The following is a 19,346-nucleotide window of genomic DNA, read 5'->3' on the forward strand; positions in this document are numbered from 1 at the left end:
GTATGGTAACTCTCTTTTTTATTTTTTGACTTTCTCCAATGTGATTCATATTTCCCCAATGTGATTCATATTTCATACAATAAAAATGTTATATTCACGAAATTTTCATAATAAATTTTTAGTAATGGGTTGTTATTGCTTGTTATGTGTAGGTAAAAAAGTAATTTAACTTGTAGATTCAAATTAGAACTAATAACAATTTACCACCTATAATTTGTTGTAACAATATTGGAAATGAAATCTCCAACTTCCCAATGCCAGACTCTATGTTCAACCAACCAATATCGACCACCTGTCCTCTCTTATTTATTTATTTTTCCTCCTCTTATGATCCATTTGGAATCCGCTTATTTTACTGAAACTGAAAACTTTTTGATGAAAGTATTATAGATAAAAATAAAATTTAGCTGAAATAGTACCGTGAGATCCATGAATATTACAAAAAAATGCAGTAGAACCCATGAATAATAGCAAAAATAAACTGAATGGTAAAATAAGTTGGCAAAAATAATTTTCGCCGAACAGACACTTAAGGAAGTAAATGAAATCCCCAACTTAACAAAACTAATCAAATCATCCTCGGTTAATTTTTAAAGTTAAGCATTTGACAAGAGTGTGAAACCCAGAAACATTACATCATTTGGTAAGTAGTTTTTACTTTCCTATAAATTCCTGAAGTTGACAATACTGATGCCATACCCATATACGTTACTTTTTCCCTGCACCATTGGCCATTGGGTGTGTGTTTAAAGGGAAGTGCCTCTCAATGTTATCCCATCTTTCATTGTGTAATTAATCATTACTTTTTCCGGCAATGACAATGATCATGTTCACGGGTGGTGGAAACTCATTGAAACTTGCTCATGCATTCTTTATACTTTTAGTTTTAGTGCACTTGAGACCACCCTTGGATTTATTTCAGGGGTTGGGGTTGGAGATGCTAACAATATCAGGTGCCCAAAGAGAGAGAGACAAGTGCTCCTTAAATTCAAAAAAGCCCTTGTTGATGACTATGGCCGACTCTCTTCATGGAACTACTGCAATTGGAAATGAGTTCACTACAGCAACCAAACTGATCAAGTACTTGAGCTTCATCTAAGTGAACATCGTTTTAATGGAGACCAACCTTTGCGAGGTATGATTAGCCCTTCCCTACTTGAGTTGCCTGATTTGACTTTTTTGGATCTTAGTGAAAATGACTTTAATCAGAGCAATCTCCCTGAGTTCATTGGGTCTCTAAGTAACTTAAAACACCTTGATCTCTCTTGGGCCAATCTCAGTGGGCCAATTTCACATCAGCTTGAAAACCTTTTGCACTTGCAATTTCTTAATCTCAAGGGGAATGATTTGATAATTATTGAAAATCTTGAATGGTTGCCTCATTTGCCTTCAATAGAATACCTTGATCTAACTTCCCTATATCTTAGTGCCGTCAATGATTGGCTAGAAGTTGTGAGCTATCTTTCAAATTTAACAACCTTGAGCTTATGGGGATGTGATCTTCCTTCCCAGAGGTTCTCATCTCTTTCTGGTTTCAATTATTGGAAATCTCTTTCTTCTCTTGAAAGTTTGAATCTCGATACCAATAAACTTGTTAGCCTTCCAAAATCAATTGGGGATATATGTACTTTACGCAAATTGTATTTTTTGTTTAATAATCCCAATATACAGCTTGTTGAGCTTATCAATAACTGGTCTAGATGTGTAGAAGACTCATTAGAGAATTTGAGATTATCATATAATCAACTTACGGGATCGTTGCCTAATTTTGCATTATTTCCATTGTTAAAATATCTTGATCTTTCAAAGAATTTTCTAAATGGGATTGTACCCAAAAGCATTGGAAATCTATATAAGCTTGAGTGTTTGGATTTGTCCTCGAATTTTCTACAAGGCACCATGTCTGAACCCCATTTCTCAAATCTCTCTAAATTATGGTATCTAGACATATCCAATAATTCTCTTGCTTTGGAATTCAACTTCAATTAGGTTCCCCCCTTCCAATTCGAAGTAATATATTTGGCATCTTGCAAGTTAGGGCCTAGATTTCCAAGTTGGATTCAAACTCAAAGGAATGTTTCCGTCCTACAAATCCTCAATGCTGAAATTTCTGATACCATACCAATAGAGTGGTTTGCAGACCTGCCTCCTACATTGGAATTTTTAGATCTTTCTAGAAACCGAATTCATGGTCGGTTACCGAATGTGTCAACAGTGAATTCAAATGGTATTGGATTTGATTTGAGTGCTAACAGTTTAGAGGGTCCACTGCAACTTTTCACAGCTAATCTCAAGATCTTGAAACTCTCTAAAAACCGGATTTCAGGGTCAATTTCATGTCTTTGCAAAATCAATGGTCGTTCGTTGACTTTTCTAGATCTATCCCATAACTTATTTTATGGTCAGATTCCAAATTGTTTAAGGCATTGGCATGAGCTAGTCGTTTTGAATTTGGCTGGCAACAAATTCTCTGGTGAAGTTCAAACTCTTTGGGCAGGCTGTCTAACCTCGAAACTTTGAAGTTGTTTAATAATAGTTTCTCCGGAAACTTACCTTCGGCCCTGAAAAAATGCAGTTCTTTAAAAGTTATAGATTTGGGAGACAATAGATTCTCTGGAAAAGTACCTGCATGGATTGGGGAAGGCCTGCCAAAGTTGATCGTTCTAATCCTACGTTCCAATAAGTTTGATGGAAGCATACCGTTGAATCTATGTTGGTTGACATATCTAAAAACCTTGGACCTCTCTGTAAATGACATATCTGGAACCATACCATTCTGCCTAAACAATTTCACGGCCATGGCTCAGAAAGGGTACAATTATGATACGATTTTTGGACTGTCATTTTTTAGATGTTGGAAATTCCACATCTCAAGTAAGATATTTTGATAGTGCCACAGTTGTATTGAAGGGAAGGGAGGATGAGTATGTCAAAAATCTTGGACTATTAATAATGATTAACCTTTCGGGCAACAAATTGATTGGGAAACTTCCAACTGAGATCTCGAGTCTTTTGGAGTTGGTTGCATTGAACGTATCCGGAAACAACTTAATTGGAGAGATCCCTCATTTAATCGGTCAGTTGAAGAATCTAGAAACACTTGATTTGTCAAGGAATCAGTTCTCAAGCGAAATCCCATTGAGCATGTCAGAGTTAAGCTTTTTGAACCACCTAGACCTATCATACAACCATTTGTCTGGGAAAATTCCTTCAAGCACTCAACTACAAAGCTTTGAAGCATCTGATTTTGCTGGAAACCCAGCACTCTGTGGGCTTCCACTTTCACAGAAGTGTTGGCCTGGTGAACAAACACCAAACCAAGGTGGAGATGGTGAAGAATATAGAGATGAGTTCTGGAAATGGTTTTATGGCGCAGCAGGATTTGGATTTGTGGTAGGTTTTTTGGGTGTTTGTGGTTCTTTGTTGCTAAAGGATCCATGGAGACATGCCTATTTCTTGTCATTGGAGAACATGAAGGATTGCCTCTACGTAACAATGGCTGTGAACATGGCAAGACTGTGGAGGACGTTTCAAAGGCCCGAATGAGCACTTCGTCTATGGTATGACGTGTGTTTCAATTTTTTTTTCTCACCATTTTTTGATTATGACTCTCATGCTATAAGATTCAAGAAGCACCAATTACTGATTCTTTTCTTATTTGAAATTGCATGATCAGGTTGCATAGCTGTGCTGAAGGGTATAAGCTTAACATGCATGGTAATTTTCACTTCGCTTTAAGTAGTTCTATATCTATCATATTGAATCTGGGCTGATAGCTTTCTCTTTCCCTGTTGCTCAGATCAGGAGTTGCAAGTTGCTTCTGCTGCTCACGCAAATAAAAGTGTCGGGAGCCGTTTGTAACATTTGTGTGGGTGTGCCTTGTGTGTTTATAGGCTTTGTTTTATCCACTATGTTTTCAATAATGCAACTCAATTTGCAAAAAAGTCATGCGTAATTTGAATTTAGTTCATGTTTGAGTGTTACCATCTTGGGCTATTTGTACTATTAACTTTGTTGTGGTTATTTGTGGCTCCTCTCTCAGAGGCATTTGGACATTGTTGAATGGTGCTAATAACATGTCTATTGTTATTGAATATTGAGTGCAACTTGTTACATTACAGCTTCTCACACGAGCTAACTCCTTCAACATGAAACAGAGACAGAAAGGGGAATTCGTTTTAAGGAAGCCAAAGCATAGAACCAAAAAATAATAATAATAATAATAATAATAATAATAATAATAATAATAATAATAATTATCATTCAAAAATAAGAAATACACTTAAATTAAAATCTAATCTATATATACATAAAAATAAAACTAGTAAAACTATTCTATATCTGAATTTTTTGTTGTTGTTGTTGTTGTTGTTGTTGTTGTGTGTGGCTAGAAGTGGACTAAAATATACATATACTTTAAAAAAATGCAAAGAAGAAGTTTTACAAAGTTGTACATAAATAAAACAAATTAAACATAAATGAAAAACTATTGACAAACTATTTGTAAGTATTAACTAAATAAAAATAAATAAAAGACATTAAATAGCTACTTTTTAATATATTTCAACTTAATCACTTACAATATATCAAAATGGAAATTAATGTTCTTTTATATTATTTAATACATCTATGATTATTCTGTATTAAATTTCGCAACAAATTTTCCTTTCAAAGTAGACAATCAAATAGTTTGTATTAAGTGAGTTCTAGTTAGCTCAACCGATAAAGTTTTTGATGGTTGAATAAGAGATATGAGGTTTGTTCTCTACCTACACTAGAAACTGATTGATGTCTTAATCTGATGATAAAAAGCTACCATTAGGAGCAGACAGCATAGGTTGAAACTTAAAAAAAGAGGAAAAAAGTTTGTATTAATATAATCTTTCATTTTATTGCTGAAAATTAATTTTACTCTATAAACAAATTGAAAACCTATTGATCTTCTAGTCCTTACTGGCCATTGATTTTTTTTTTTTGAAGTCTTTATGTTGAACTAGATTATGCTAACAATGGTGAATTTTCACTTCAATGGTAGTCTTTTCATGATTTGTGAATTCTTTTGGATAAAGCTTGTTTACTTATTAACAAATAAATATCATCAATTCTTAAAAAAGATTCACTTGTCTTTCAAAAATCTAGAATTGAGAATAAGAAAAGTCCCAAATAAGCCAATCACCAAAATGTTATATAAAATACATATTTAGGAAAAAATGCCTATACACTCCCTTATAAACTTTCAGCTATTGGCCAAAATGCTTCTTGAATTTTTATATTGGCCAATTTACTCCATAAATTATACACAATTGCCAAATCAATATCTCTGTTAGTTTGGTATTAAAAAACTAATGATTAACTCAGGTGACAGACAAGTGAGTTTTAAAATTTAGCACTGTGAGATAGAGAGGTTGAGAAAGCTATGTTGGAGAAGCATGAGAAGTCTGGTAACTGTAACCCCAAGAAGAAGAAGAAACCAACATGTCTAGATAGGTGGTGCAAGGAGATACTGCCCTTTTCGAATACAAGTACGTGCAAGACTTTCCAATTAAAGGTGTGCTTTAAGCATCGGTTCCTAGCTGATCACACATGCAAAAAGGTGACAGCAGCTACTGTGGTGGAGGGTAAGGGAAGATGCAAGGAATGATAGGTTTTTGGCTACTATGGCTTCGAGGAATGGAAGAGATTGTGGTAGCAAGAGTGGACATGGTTCTGCGTCTACTCCTAGTACATCTTCATCTGTTAAAGCATATTGAGATTGTAAATCATGAGAGCTGATGAGGTGTAAACTCGTCAGCTGTAGTAGGCAGATGGAACTCCCCGTCAGCACCTGTGTATCTTCTAAAAGGGGTCACCGGTGTGGTGCCTGCCACAACGCCTCCGATGCCAAAGTTAGAATAGTAAAGCAATTCACAAAACTAGAAAGTAATAGGTATTCTCTTAGAGTCTCAGTATCTATGTACCTTATGCTGTCAATGTGAGGACTTTATATATGTGAGCTTGACTGCTAGCCATTGGGGTGTTAATGCCTCTCTTTCGTAACGCCTCCAGCCCAATTATGGGGTTTTTATTAGGCTCCAACGGTCTGTTTTGCTGGTTTCGTAACTGCTCAGGTTACTTGCTGGCACCATTGAATGACTTTCCTTTCCTCATCGGTGATGGCTTGTTCGTCGTCAGGGGTGACCTCGTCACTAGGTTGACCTCGTCAAGGTAATGTGTTCTCGTCATTCCCATCAGTTGCCCCCCAGGTTCTATGGTCGTCAGTAACGTGTCATGAGGGCCACAGAAGGTGAAAAGTTTCTTTTCCTGAGTTGTTTGTGACGCTTGGGGTTTTGTTTCGAATTTAATGTGTGATGGCGGCGCAGTATGGAACGTGGCCACGTGGCACATGCTGATTGAGGGTATTGATGGCATGACCCTTGGGTTTCCCGCTACTTTTTAGTTTCCTTGGGTTTTTGGTTTTAAAAACTTTTCTTTTTCCTTCACTCTGGTTTTTCTTTCTTTTCTTGCTCCGAGTGTTTGTCTCTTTTGCTTGTTTCTGCAATCATTCCGATTCTGCTCCAGCGACTTTGACCTTGCTCCAGTGACGAATTTCTCCGGCCTTGACTGTTCCGCTTTTCAAGGTACGCTACTTCTTCGACTTTTCTCAAATTTTTTTCTTCATGGCCCCTTTACAAATCCCTGATTTTTCCTTTGTCTTTTACTTTTTGTTGTTTTTGTGTTTGATATGTGGGCATTTAGGATTAGGTATCCCTTTTCATGGTTAGTTCCTCTAAAGTTTGGGTAGCTTGCCCCTCAGTTTCTTTCCTTTTTGCTCGCTTAGGGGTGGCTTTGGGTGTTTTCGGGGACTTTTTTCCTTTGACTGGGGACTATCTTTTTGAAGGTAATGGGTTGAGTGTGGTTCTAGGGGAGTTATCTCCAATTTTAGGCCGGTCACTGGCTTGGTTTGAGAGAGAGATGAGGAGGATGTCGGAGGTGAGATCCAGTGAATTAGAAACTGGGTTGTCGTCTAGCGGCGGCCCGGTCGAGGGTGATACAGCCGTTTCCACCCCTCGTCAGGTTAGGGCTTTTTACGCTCTTAACGAGGAGTGTGGGCTGGACGCTGACACAGTGGCTAGGTTTAAGGATAGGTTCCAGTTCCCTGCACGGGTTCGCGTTCGTCGGCCTGGTCCTGAGGATCGGGCCTGCCACTTCTTTCTAGGTGAAGTGTGCTTCTACGAGGCTGTTTTCACTTCTAGACTTAGGCTACCCGTCCATCCTTTGGTGATGGAGCTCCTGGATCACTTTGGCATTGCCCCCGGGCAACTCATGCCTAACTCCTGGAGGATAGTTATCAATTGTATGGAGATTTGGCTGGCTGCCAACGAAGATATGATCAAAGTGAGTGAGCTCATCCATATCTACTATTTAAAGGAATCAAAAGAGTATGGGTACTATGAACTAGTCCCTTGGACGAGGGGGACTAGAATCATTAAGGGTTTAGCCTCGTCATTCAGGTACTGGAAGTCACGTTTCATTTTCGTGTCCGGGGATGACTTTGAGACCCCTTCTAGCGAGGCTTGGGGTGATATCCCAAGGTTACTTCGTCGGTGGGGAACCCCAAACTTAGGTGCATCCATGTTTCTTCTCGTCTATTTATTTTTGTCTTGCATGTTTGGTCGTCACTAACCACTTGTTCACTTTCTTTTGCAGTTAAAAAACACCCAAAGTTGAAGAGCAAATACCAGGGTCGTGTTCAGAAGGCAATTGAATACGCAAAGTCGATTGAGAGTTGGGACGATCTCCTTGGCCTACGGACACTTGCTTTCTACTGCTTAGGTCCGGATCCATCTCCTTACGTTTTGCGCAGCATTAACATCGAGGAGAAGAAGAGTAAGTGTTTACCTCGTCAGTACTGACCTTCACTTGCGTACTTTAGATTTCTTAGTCTTTTTTTTTTTTTTTTTTTTTTTTTTTTTAGAGATGACGACCAAGTTCAACAAGGATATGTACACCAAGATGAGGGCCAAGAAGGACGAACCCTTGGCTAGTATTGGCAAGAAGGTAGTTCGTGTTACGGGGAAGGGTCCTTCTGTCGTCCCCTCTGTGGATGCTACTCCCATCGTCTCGGGAGTTGAGGGCACACGGGTGGCTTCGCCGGCTACTTCAGTTGAGGAGATCCCTACCCCGTCATCAAAGAGGCCGAGACTGTCAGCCAAAGACAAAGAGAAGGAGAGAGTTGGCTCGTCCGTCTTTGATGACGAAGGTGTGGCTGTGGAGCGGGCACATAACGTTGTGAGGGCTGAGGACCTTAAGGTCTTTTCTAGAGTGCCTATCAATGTGGTTGCAAGTCAGCACGTTCATAAGATTGTGCAGGTAAGGCTGTTCATGCGTTTTCCTTGGTTTCTTCTCACATCAATTATTTTCCTTTTTTTTTTTTTTTACTGACGCACTTATCTTGCTTCGTCAAGTGTTAGGGGAGAGCCTTCACCTTGCTTCTGAGTGTCTCACTCAAGAGGCTAAGGTGGCTTCTCTGACGTCCAGGATGGAGGCTCTGGAAAAGGAGAACTCGATGCTGAAAAAGGACCTCATAGAGTCGATGGACGAGGTTGCCACATTGAAGGAGAAAGTCAAGGCTCTGAATTCTGACCTTAGGGTCGAGCGTCAGCTGAATTTGGAGAAGGACGACCAGCTTCAGGCGGCAAAGGAGAAGTTGAAGACGATCGCTGCCAGGTCCGTCAAGGCCTTTTAGCAAACTGAGGAGTATTCCACAGTACTCTTCAGCTGGTACTTCAAGGGCTTCGAGCTCCTTCGCAGGTACCTCGTCAAGCACCCTACAGGGGTTGATCTGCCGAATTTGGATCTAGAAGTGGTAGATCAAGAGATGGCTACTGACGAGGCTGCCCAGTCTTTTGCACCTGAAGGTGACGCCCCTGCTGCTGATGACGCCCCTATTGCTGAGAATGTTCCCGCTGCTGCTGACGATCCTGTTATTGACGCTCCAGACACCCGAACTTGATACTTAGGAAAATTTATCTTTTATATTTGCCCGTTGTGTTTTGGGCTTTTTTGGAGATGTATATATATATATATATATATATATATATATTTTATTTCTATTTTCAGAACAATGTCTCTTGGCCCTCCGTTTTATGGGTCTGTAGGAAGAACAAGGATATTTGCCCTCTGTTTTTGGGCTTTTTATGATTTAGTACTTACCTATTTTTGTGGTTATGCTCCTGTCTATGACCATGCATATGTTTGTGATTTAGCATAAACTTCTTAGCATACCTTGTACTTAGCTGGTACTTAGCGTAAATTTCTTTAGCCGTGATTTGCTCGTCATTCCTTATCCTTGATGAGGGTTGTTGTCCTCCTTCTTTTTCTCCTTGTTCTTTCTCTTGTGGGTTCGTCAGTATCCTGAGTTCGTCGAGTGGGACTTTGCCATTTGCGTAGGCTTTAGGATTATGTCTACGTCACCAGCACGTTCTGGGGACATTCACTTTCTTCTGGGGCCTTCGTGAGTGACTTACATCCGTCAAAGCGGAATCTGATTACTTGGCCACTTTTTGGTGATTTACATCCGGTTAAGGAATCTCGTCACTTCTGAATTCGTCAGTGATTTACATCCGTCTTGGCGGAATCTTATCACTTGGCCATTTTTTGGTGACTTACATCCGGTTAAGGAATCTCGTCACTTCGGGATTCGTCAGTGATTTACATCCGTCTTGGCGGAATCTTATCACTTGGCCATTTTTTGGTGACTTACATCCGGTTAAGGAATCTCGTCACTTCGGGATTCGTCAGTGATTTACATCCGTCTTGACGGAATCTTATCACTTAGCTTTCACATATTTTGTACCCGTTATGAGGGTCGTTAGTAACTTACATCTGTCAAGGCGGAATCTTGTTACTTTAGTTTGCCTTATATCCATTGGCGTTGTCATCAGTAACTTACATCCATCAAGGCGGAATCTTGTTACGTTAGTTCGTCTTACAATTGGCTAGACCTGTTTGCATAAAGACATCAAAGAATAAAGTTTTTTTTTTTTTTTATTAAATTCAAGAGTGACTGCATTTGTCTATTACATCTACTGGTGGTACTTTTTTAGATGCTCAATGTTCCATGGTCGAGGGAGCCTTTGTCCGTCCATGGTTTCCAGGTGATAACTTCCTTGCCTTGAGTAATGAATGACTCGGTAAGGACCTTCCCAAGTAGGACCCAGCTTTCCCTGGGTAGGGTCTTTAGTTGCTGTGGTGGTCCTGCGTAGGACGAGGTCTCCTATGTTCATTCGTCTGAGTTTGACCCTCTTATCGTAGTATTCGGCCATCTTTTTCTGATACTTCGTCATCTTGCTGGATGTGTTGTCTCTTACTTCGTCTAGACAATCTAGGTTGAGTCGTAGTTTGTTATCGTTGATCCCTTCGTTGAAAGTTCCTCGTCTGATGCTCATCACCCCCACTTCGATTGGGATTACTGCTTCTGTGCCATAGGTAAGCCTGAAGGGGGTTTCTCCTGTTGGGGTTCTGGCGGTGGTTCTGTAGGCCCACAGGACATTTGGTAGTTCTTCTGGCTAGGCACCCTTCGCATCATCCAGTATGGTCTTGATAATCTTGAGCAGCGTCCGGTTCGTCACTTCCGTATGCCCGTTTGCCTGAGGATGCCCTGGGGACGAGAACTGATTCTTGATCCCAAGATTTGAACAGAATTCCTTGAAACCTAGGTTGTCGAACTGCCTCCCATTATCTGAAATGATCGTCAAGGGAATCCCGAACCTGCAGATTATATTCTTCCACACAAAGCTCCGGATCCGAGCCTCAATGATCGTTGCTAGGACCTCTGCTTCAACCCATTTCGTGAAATAATCAATAGCAACAAGTAGGAATTTTACCTGACCTTTACCTTGGGGCAAAGGATCGACGATATCAATTCCCCACTGTGCGAATGGCCATGGGGAAGCTATAGTTGTCATTCTCTCTACTGGAAGCCGTTGCACATTCCCATATCGCTGGCACTTGTCGCACCTCTTGACGATCTCAGCAGCGTCCACCTGCATGGTTGGCCAAAAATATCCTGCTCTTACTACCTTGTTCACCAGGGATCTGGAACCGGCGTGGTCGCCACAAATTCCTCCGTGGACTTCTTCCAGGATGTATCTAGCCTCTTCCTCGTCGACGCACTTCAAGTAGGGCATAGAGAAGCCTCTCTTGTACAAGGCGTCATTCAGGACCGTGAACCTAGCGGCTCTCTTCTTGATTTTTTTAACTTCTTCTGTGTTTTGAGGGAGGCGCCCGTCCTGGAGGTAAGATATTATGGGTGTCATCCAGGTGTCTGTGCTCTGGATGGTGAATGTTGCAACCTCTTTGATACTAGGGTGTTTCTGGACCTCCATCGCCAGGTCTGTGCTAATCCCCCCTTCTTCTGACAACGCTAGCTTTAATACTTCGTCAGCCCCCATATTCTGACTTCTTGGGATCTGCACGAACTCCACTGTATCGAACTCCTGAGTTAGTTATCTCGTCAGCTTGAGGTATTTCTGCATCCTTTCTTCCTTTGCCTCGTACTCTCCCCTGATCTGTCCGATCACTAGCTTTGAATCACTTTGGATCAATAAGTTTTTGGCACCAAGAGCTTTCCCAAGCCTCAGTCCCGTCAGTATTCCTTTGTATTCAGCTTCGTTGTTGGTGGCTGGGAACTTTAGTCGGACCCCATATTTTAGTACTTCTCTGTCAGGGGTGGTTATGACGACCCCTACTCCTCCCTTCCTCTGGGCTGACGAATCATCAGTCTGTATCGTCCAGCTGTCTACCTCGTCGATAATCCTATCCTCGTCTGGAAGAGTGAACTCTACGATGAAGTCCGCCAGAGCCTGCGCCTTGATCGCTGTTCTAGGATGGTACTCGATGTCAAATTGACTAAGTTCAGTTGCCCACTGGACCATCCTGCCTGCTACTTCGGGCTTGTTCATTGATTTCTTGATGGGTTGGTCCGTCATTACAAGAATGGGATTTGCCTGGAAGTATTGCCTTAGCTTGCGCGAGGCTACTACTAGCGCAAAAGCAATCTTTTCGATCCTTGGGTATCTGGCCTCAGCTCCTTAGAAGGCTTGGCTGACGTAGTAAACAGGGAGCTGCTTTTTACCCTCTTCTCTGATCAGGGCTGCACTTACTGCCGAGGCTGACACTGCCAGGTATAAGTATAGGTTTTCCCCTCCTTTGGACGGGCTTAGGAGAGGTGGACTGCTCAGGTAACGTTTTAATTCTTGGAACGCCGCTTCACACTCGTCGGTCCAGGCAAAAGCCTGCTTCAAAGTCTTGAAAAAGGGCAGGCATTTGTCTGTAGCCCTAGAGGTTTTCCCCTTCTTTGGACGGGCTTAAGAGAGGTGGACTGCTTAGGTAACATTTTAATTCTTGGAACACCGCTTCGCACTCGTCGGTCCAGGCAAAAGCCTGCTTCAAAGTCTTGAAAAAGGGCAGGCATTTGTCTGTAGCCCTAGAGACGAACCTCTTTAAAGCTGCTATCCTTCCTGTGAGTTTTTGAACATCCTTGACAGTTTTGGGTGAGGCCATGTCGATGATAGCTCGTACTTTCTCTAGGTTTGCTTCTATTCCTCTCTAGGACACCATGAATCCCAGGAACTTCCCCGAGGCTACCCCAAAAACACACTTACTTGGATTCAACCTCATCTGGTGTTTTTTGAGGGTTGCAGAAGTTTCCTTCAAGTCGTCCAGATGTGTGAGCTCTTCCTTACTCTTGACAAGCATATCGTCCACGTACACCTCCATGTTCCTGCCAATCTGTTGACTGAACATTTTGTTCACCAACCTCTGATACGTAGCTCTAGCATTTTTCAACCCAAAAGGCATTACCTTGTAACAGTAGAGTCCTTGACTTGTGATGAAGGCGGTCTTCTCCTGGTCTTCCTCAGCCATCTTTATCTGGTTGTACCCTGAGAAGGCATCCATGAACGTCAGTAACTTGTGCTCGGCTGTGGAGTCCACGAGCTGGTCTATTCTTGGTAGAGGGAAGCTGTCCTTTGGGCATGCCTTGTTCAAGTCGGTGAAGTCTACGCACATCCTCCATTTCCCGTTTGCTTTCTTTACCAGGACGACGTTGGCGAGCCATTCAGGATAATACACTTCCCGGATGAATCCAACCGTCAAGAGTTTGGTAACTTCCTCTATAACTGCCTGATCTCGTTCTGGGGCGAAGGTTCTTCGTCATTGCTGAATGGGTTTCCGTTCTGGGTCCACATTCAGCTTGTGCTGGATGACTTCTGGAGATATTTCCAGCATGTCCTCGTGACTCCATGCAAAGACATCTAGATTCTCTTTAAAGAACCTTATGAGCCTTGTTCTCATCTCGGGGCTCAACGTCGTCCCTATCTTGGTCATCTTGTTCGCATCTCCTTCTACCAATTCCACTGTTTCCAGGGCCTCTATCCTGTCTTCTTCTTTTTCTTCAATCATCCATGTGTGGTTTTCCTTCCCAGCTAGGACAGCTTGATAGCATTCTCTTGCCAGGAGTTGATCACCTTTCACTTCACCGACGCCATTATCTGTTGGGAATTTCTCCTTCAGACAGTAGGTTGACGTTGCCACCTTCCACTTGTTGAGGGTAGGCCTCCCAATGATGACATTGTAGGACGAGGGACAATCTACCACCAGGAAGTCTACTTGTTTGGTCAACTGTACTGGGTAGGTTCCTACCGTCACCGTCAATGTCACTATGCCTCTGGGGTAAACCCTGTCTCCATTGAAGCTGACGAGTGGAGAGTCAAAAGGGCGAAGTCTTTTAGGATCTAGTCTCAGCTGCTGGAAGGCTGGGAAGTAGATGATGTCCGCGGAGCTTCCATTATCAACGAGGATCCTTTTGGTATTGAACCCTTCTATATTCAACATTATGACCAGGGGATCGTTGTGGGGCTGCTTCACTCCCATGGCGTCTCCTTCACTGAAAGATATGTCCTGGTATGTTCGTCGGTGCTTGGACGGAGGTATGGCATGGACGTTGTTCACCTGTCTCTGGTATGCCTTTTTGAGTGATTTGAACGATCCTCCTGAGAACGGTCCTCCTGTAATCGTGTTTATCTCACCTTGTGTGGAGGCTGGGACGGACGGTCGTCATCCCGGGAGAAGGATTCATGCTGGATTTTATTGTCGTCCCTGAACTTGCTATATTCTCCTTTCTTCACATACTTCTGTAACTTCCCTTTCCGTATTAACTCATCTATTTGCTCCTTTAGGTCTCTGCAATCCTCTGTGTGGTGGTTATGGTCTTTGTGGAACCGGCAATACTTGTTCTTGTCACAGACATTGGGGGATGAGTGTAATGGCCTGGGCCATTTGAGATAATGCTCGTCCTTGATCTGCGTGAAAATTTTGTCAACAGGCATAACCAAAGGAGTAAATCTTACTGTCCGAGGATTTTTATCATCCTTCCTCCTGTTCCCGTCATTGTTCCGACGGTCTGGTCGATCTCTCTTTTGCCCCCTACGGTCGTCTTCCCTCTTGGCCTTGTCTCCTGGCTTCTCGGTATCTTTTATGGCAGTTAAAGCATCTTCAGCATTCATGTACTTCTGTGCCTTCAGGAGCATTTTCCCCATCGTCTTTGGGGGGTTCTTTGCGAGGGAGGCCACGAGGTCTCTGGACCTCAACCCCGCTTTGAAGGTCATCAGCTGTACCTTGTCATCAGCTGTACCTTGTCATCAGCTTCATCCACCTCCAGAGTCTCCCGGGTGAATCGTTTGACATACGACCTTAGAGTTTCCTTCTTTCCCTGTCTTATGATGAGTAAGTAGTCTACTGGCCTCCTTGGGCATTGCCCCCGTATGAAATGGCGCAAGAAGGCACTACTTAATTGGTCGAAGTTGTCTATGGACGAGTTTGGCAACTTCGTAAACCATTCTCTTGCAGCTCCTTTGAGAGTCGTTGGGAAGGAACGACACAGTATCTCGTCAGGTGGTTGTTGAAGACCTAGAGTCATCTTGAAGGTATTAAGATGATCCTGTGGGTCTTTTAGTCCGTCGAATGGCTCAAGTTGAGGTAAGCGAAACTTTGACAGTACAGGGCATTCAAGTACCGCGGCGGTGAAGGGTGAATCCGTAGCCCTTACCATTTTGTCTACGTTTCAGTCCGTCTTCTCCTTAATGGCGCTCCTCAGTTCATTCATTTCCTTCCTCATTTCTAGAAGGAGATCCGAGTTCTGCTCGTCTGGAGTAGTTGGCCTCTGAGGGGTTCCTCTCCGGTGACTATCCCCTTCTCCCTCCAGGTTGCCCTTGGACCGGTTCTCTTCCTGTTGAGCCTGTTGAACCTGTTGGAGCCGTAGCTTCATTTCCTGGTTCTATTTGGTGAGTTCTTCAATGGTGGCTGCAAGGGCTTGGACTTGCTGGGCCAAGGTTGCTGAATCTGGGTTGGATTCCATCTGAATGTAGAGGGTTGACGGAAACTACGTTTTCAAATATGAATTTGAGAATGTCGTTCCCCACAGACGGCGCTAAACTGATGAGGTGTAAACTCGTCAGCTGTAGTAGGCAGATGGAACTCCCCATCAGCACCTGTGTATCTTCTAAAAGGGGTCATCGGTGTGTTGCCTGCCACAACGTCTCCGATGCCAAAGTTAGAACAGTAAAGCAATTCACAAAACTAGAAAGTAATAGGTATTCTCTTAGAGTCTCAGTATCTATGTACCTTATGCTGTCAATGTGAGGACTTTATATATGTGAGCTTGACTGCTAGCCGCTGGGGTGTTAATGCCTTTCTTTTGTAACGCCTCCAGCCCAATTATGGGGCTTTTATTAGGCTCCAACGGTTTGTTTTGCTGGTTTCGTAACTGCCCAGGTTACTTGCTGGCACCATTGAATGACTTTCCTTTCCTCGTCGGTGATGGCTTGTTCGTCGTCAGGGGTGACCTCGTCACTAGGTTGACCTCGTCAAGGTAATGTGTTCTCGTCATTCCCATCAAAAGCCTTGTGCATTTTGTTTTCCTTTAGTTTTGGAGTGTTACATGTGTTTCAGATTTAGTTTTACAATTCATTGTAGAAAAATTATTGATTTTTAAATCTCACGTGTCTCTCACATGATTAACCATTAGTTTTTTTAACACCAAACTGACAGAAATATTAATTTGACAGTTATGTATAGTTTAGAGAGTAAATTGACCAATATAAAAGTTCAAGGGGTGTTTTGGTCAGTAACTAAAAGTATAGGGAGTGTATGGACATTTTTCCCACATATTTATAATATATACAACCTTTGCATTTATTGTTAGTGGAGATTTTTTTTTTAATAGGATTTATTTTTGTTTTATAAATAAAAAATAATTTTTCTTATTTTTATTTGAAAGGAAGCCACTGGCGACATATATGAACTAGGTGGTAACTTTAACTTGGTTGTTTCTATTAATAATTAGAATAAATTATTTTACTATAAATTATTAGAATAAATTTTTTTTAAAAGATTTACTTAATAGTTAAAACTATGGTTAAAATAAGCTATATTTAAGCTTGTCTGTCATGAATGTACCAAGGGCCAATGGGCCATCCACGTGAAACATGGACCTTCAAATAAGCGGCCTAAAGTCCAAAGAAGGGGAAACGCAAATATTTCATTTTCGCGGACAAATAAATGAGCCGCAGCATAAAGCCCAAGCCCAAGTCCAAATAGTAAGTACTACTTTCTATTTCTTTTTGTTTTGTTTTTGTTTTTTTTTTTTTTTTGATGAACCCTTCTATTTCATTCATAGCAATACTAATTCCATACATCTTTATTTCATTCAGAAGAGAATAAAAACAGTATATCTTGAACTAAATCACACTCAATAATACAAGAGTTTCCTTTATCTGAATGACAAAATCTAAAATGTTTTTAGCATATTGAGTTAGATCACGAATTGCCTTGTAATTACCACGTGGAACATACATAAATTGCACATTTCTAAAATGTTTTTCTTCCTTTTGATTGAATGTAAATTGTAACTTTATGTTAAAAAAGGCGCTTGCAGAATTGTGAAATTAATCATGGCCATGACAACGATCACATTCCCGGGTGGAAAGTCCTTCAAATTTGTTCATGCATTTTTATTTATAGCGCTTTTAGAGCACTTGAGAGACTAGCCCTGGGATTCATTTCAAGGTTCCGAGTTGGAGATGCTAACAACATCAGATCAGTATTATTCCTTATTCATACGAAAATGATTCCGCCTATTTGTTGGAATATGTTTATAGTGCGATGGCTGTATTAAAAAGAAAGGAGTATTGTACAAATCTTGGACTATATATATAAAAGATTATTAACCTTTCAAGCAGAAAATTGACTAGAAAACTTCCTTAAAAAAAGTTGACATTTGGGCTTAAGTTGGTTGTATTAAAATTTTATCTCCAACTCACGATATCACCTAACCTGACGTTTGGTTCTCAAAGTTGTAACTATGATCTAGCACCTTCTAAAAAAAAGTGTACACCTCCATTTCATAGAAAACATATAACATATTACATAAAATTTAGATTATTATATAAGTTTAGAATTGTAATATTTTTTTTCTTTCCAAATATAATATAAATCCTATGTTATTGAAACTTTAATTTTAAGGTATTATTGTAAATATTTCAATTTTATTGCTTTTTTAGGGCCCATATATCTAATTTTTAATGTTTATTTTATTTATATTTTTTAGGTCAAAAAATTTTTTTTTTTTGAGAAATAATTATAACATGCTGCTAATCTCGTAGTTCAAACCCTTACCTTCCTAGACTCTTAAGCACTTTGTGTATAGGGAGGTGTCAATTCAGCTACAAGACCTTTGATATTTTTTAGGTCAAAACTAAAGAGTTGGTTCAAATAGAATAAAATTTTATAGGTTTTCAACACAAAAATTAAAAAGAATAAATTGAAATTTTGAGTCCAAAACTAAAAAGGTAATCTATTAAAAGAATTAATTTAAGGCCTAATTAGTCCAAAATGGACCGAAATGGCCTGAAAATGACCAAATAGACCGAAGTGAAAATTAAGAATAAACCGAAATGGACCAAATGGACGAAATAGACAGAAGTGGATATAATAGACCAAAATAGACCAAATATTCCAAAGTGGACCAACATGGATTGAAATGGACTAAATAGACTAAAGTAGACTAAAATGGAGCAAAGTGGACTGAAATATTATGCTGATGTGGCTTAACAAGAATGTAACAACAATAAATATTACACTTCAACTTTTAGATATTATATAGCTAGATATGTTTATTTGGTATTTACTATTTGTTTCACATGCTTAGATTTGAATTGAATTGATGTATCTTTTGGCATTGTGAATTGAATTTATTTATCTTGATTTGTATAATTGTTATCACTTGTCATTGTATTCCTCATGGCATTGATAACATTTCTGCTATGTGCTTTCAAGATAGACAAGTTGAAGCTAATTAAGTTATATAGTTGTTCCTAGTTCATGCAACGGCTACTTGGGATCAGGATCAAATGTTGTAAATTAGGCTATTTCAATTGTAACTTAGGTTATGTTGTAATTTAGTTTACTTTTGTAACTGGTTTTGTCATGGATTGCCAAAAAATGAGATTATTATGTTTATGTATCTTTAGTGCTGGTAAACCATGTTAAATTACTTGGGTTAAATTGTAAGTCCTTAAGTATCTTAGTGGTGTACTTGAAGATCATGGTGAAGATTTGAGAATAGCTCAAGGAGCTAGCTGGACTGCAATCTCAGTAGTTCAATCAATCGAGACTTAGGGATATTGAGTTCTTCATTCATGCCCTTGATCGATTTGAGGCTTTGAATTTGTGCCCTACTTTTCCATAATATATAAGCAAACACTCAAGTCAACCAAAAATGGGTTTACAGAGAGAGAGTCCTATGATGATATACACCTAGGTTTCCATCCCAAGAAAACCTCTCACCATCAAAATCAAAGAATTCTGACGGATTGTTGGCCAATACCAAATTCACACACACCCCCCCCCCCCCCCCCCCCAAAAAAAAAAGAAGACTCGGCAAGGAGAAAAGAAAAATCAAGGGCTCAACGGCCATGTTTGGCTCACCTAAGGGAGTCTAAGTTCGATTTGTAGCAAGTGTCCTGCCCTTTACATGATTAAGAAGAAAATTATTGTAAATTAAAGGGAAAAAATTGTTAAATACACCAACTTTTAGTATGGTTTTCTTTTAAAACATAAATTTATCTGGAGCTTTCAAGTGTAATATAAAATTTCTTGTGGTATTATTTTGTATGGAAATATAACTTTAAATATGGACCAATGTTATTAGATGAGCTACTCATTATAGGAAAATTATTAGGTACTCTCGGAGTACTATAAATACGTAGTCCCCCTTTTCACATGAATGGTAGGTCCTACCGTGAATT

At 40.4% G+C, this 19,346-nt stretch overlaps 2 protein-coding genes across 2 annotated transcripts in view; both read left to right on the forward strand.

Moving 5' to 3' along the window:
- The first annotated feature begins 495 nt into the window (after positions 1 to 495).
- Positions 496 to 2,800, forward strand: LOC126699457 (receptor-like protein EIX1). Its single transcript, XM_050397289.1, has one exon. The coding sequence runs from the start codon at positions 1,138 to 1,140 to the stop codon at positions 1,987 to 1,989; it is 852 nt and encodes a 283-aa protein (XP_050253246.1). The 5' UTR covers positions 496 to 1,137; the 3' UTR covers positions 1,990 to 2,800.
- A 5-nt stretch (positions 2,801 to 2,805) lies between these two features.
- The window catches only part of LOC126699459 (receptor-like protein EIX2), an 85,014-nt gene continuing 68,473 nt past the window's right edge, over positions 2,806 to 19,346 (forward strand). Inside the window, exon 1 of the mRNA XM_050397291.1 lies at positions 2,806 to 3,397. Coding sequence (XP_050253248.1) covers positions 2,821 to 3,397 — 577 coding nt within the window. The 5' untranslated portion in view covers positions 2,806 to 2,820. The remainder of the gene's footprint in view (positions 3,398 to 19,346) is intronic.

Source organism: Quercus robur, chromosome 9 (assembly GCF_932294415.1).
Source record: "Quercus robur chromosome 9, dhQueRobu3.1, whole genome shotgun sequence".
NCBI lineage: Eukaryota > Viridiplantae > Streptophyta > Magnoliopsida > Fagales > Fagaceae > Quercus > Quercus robur.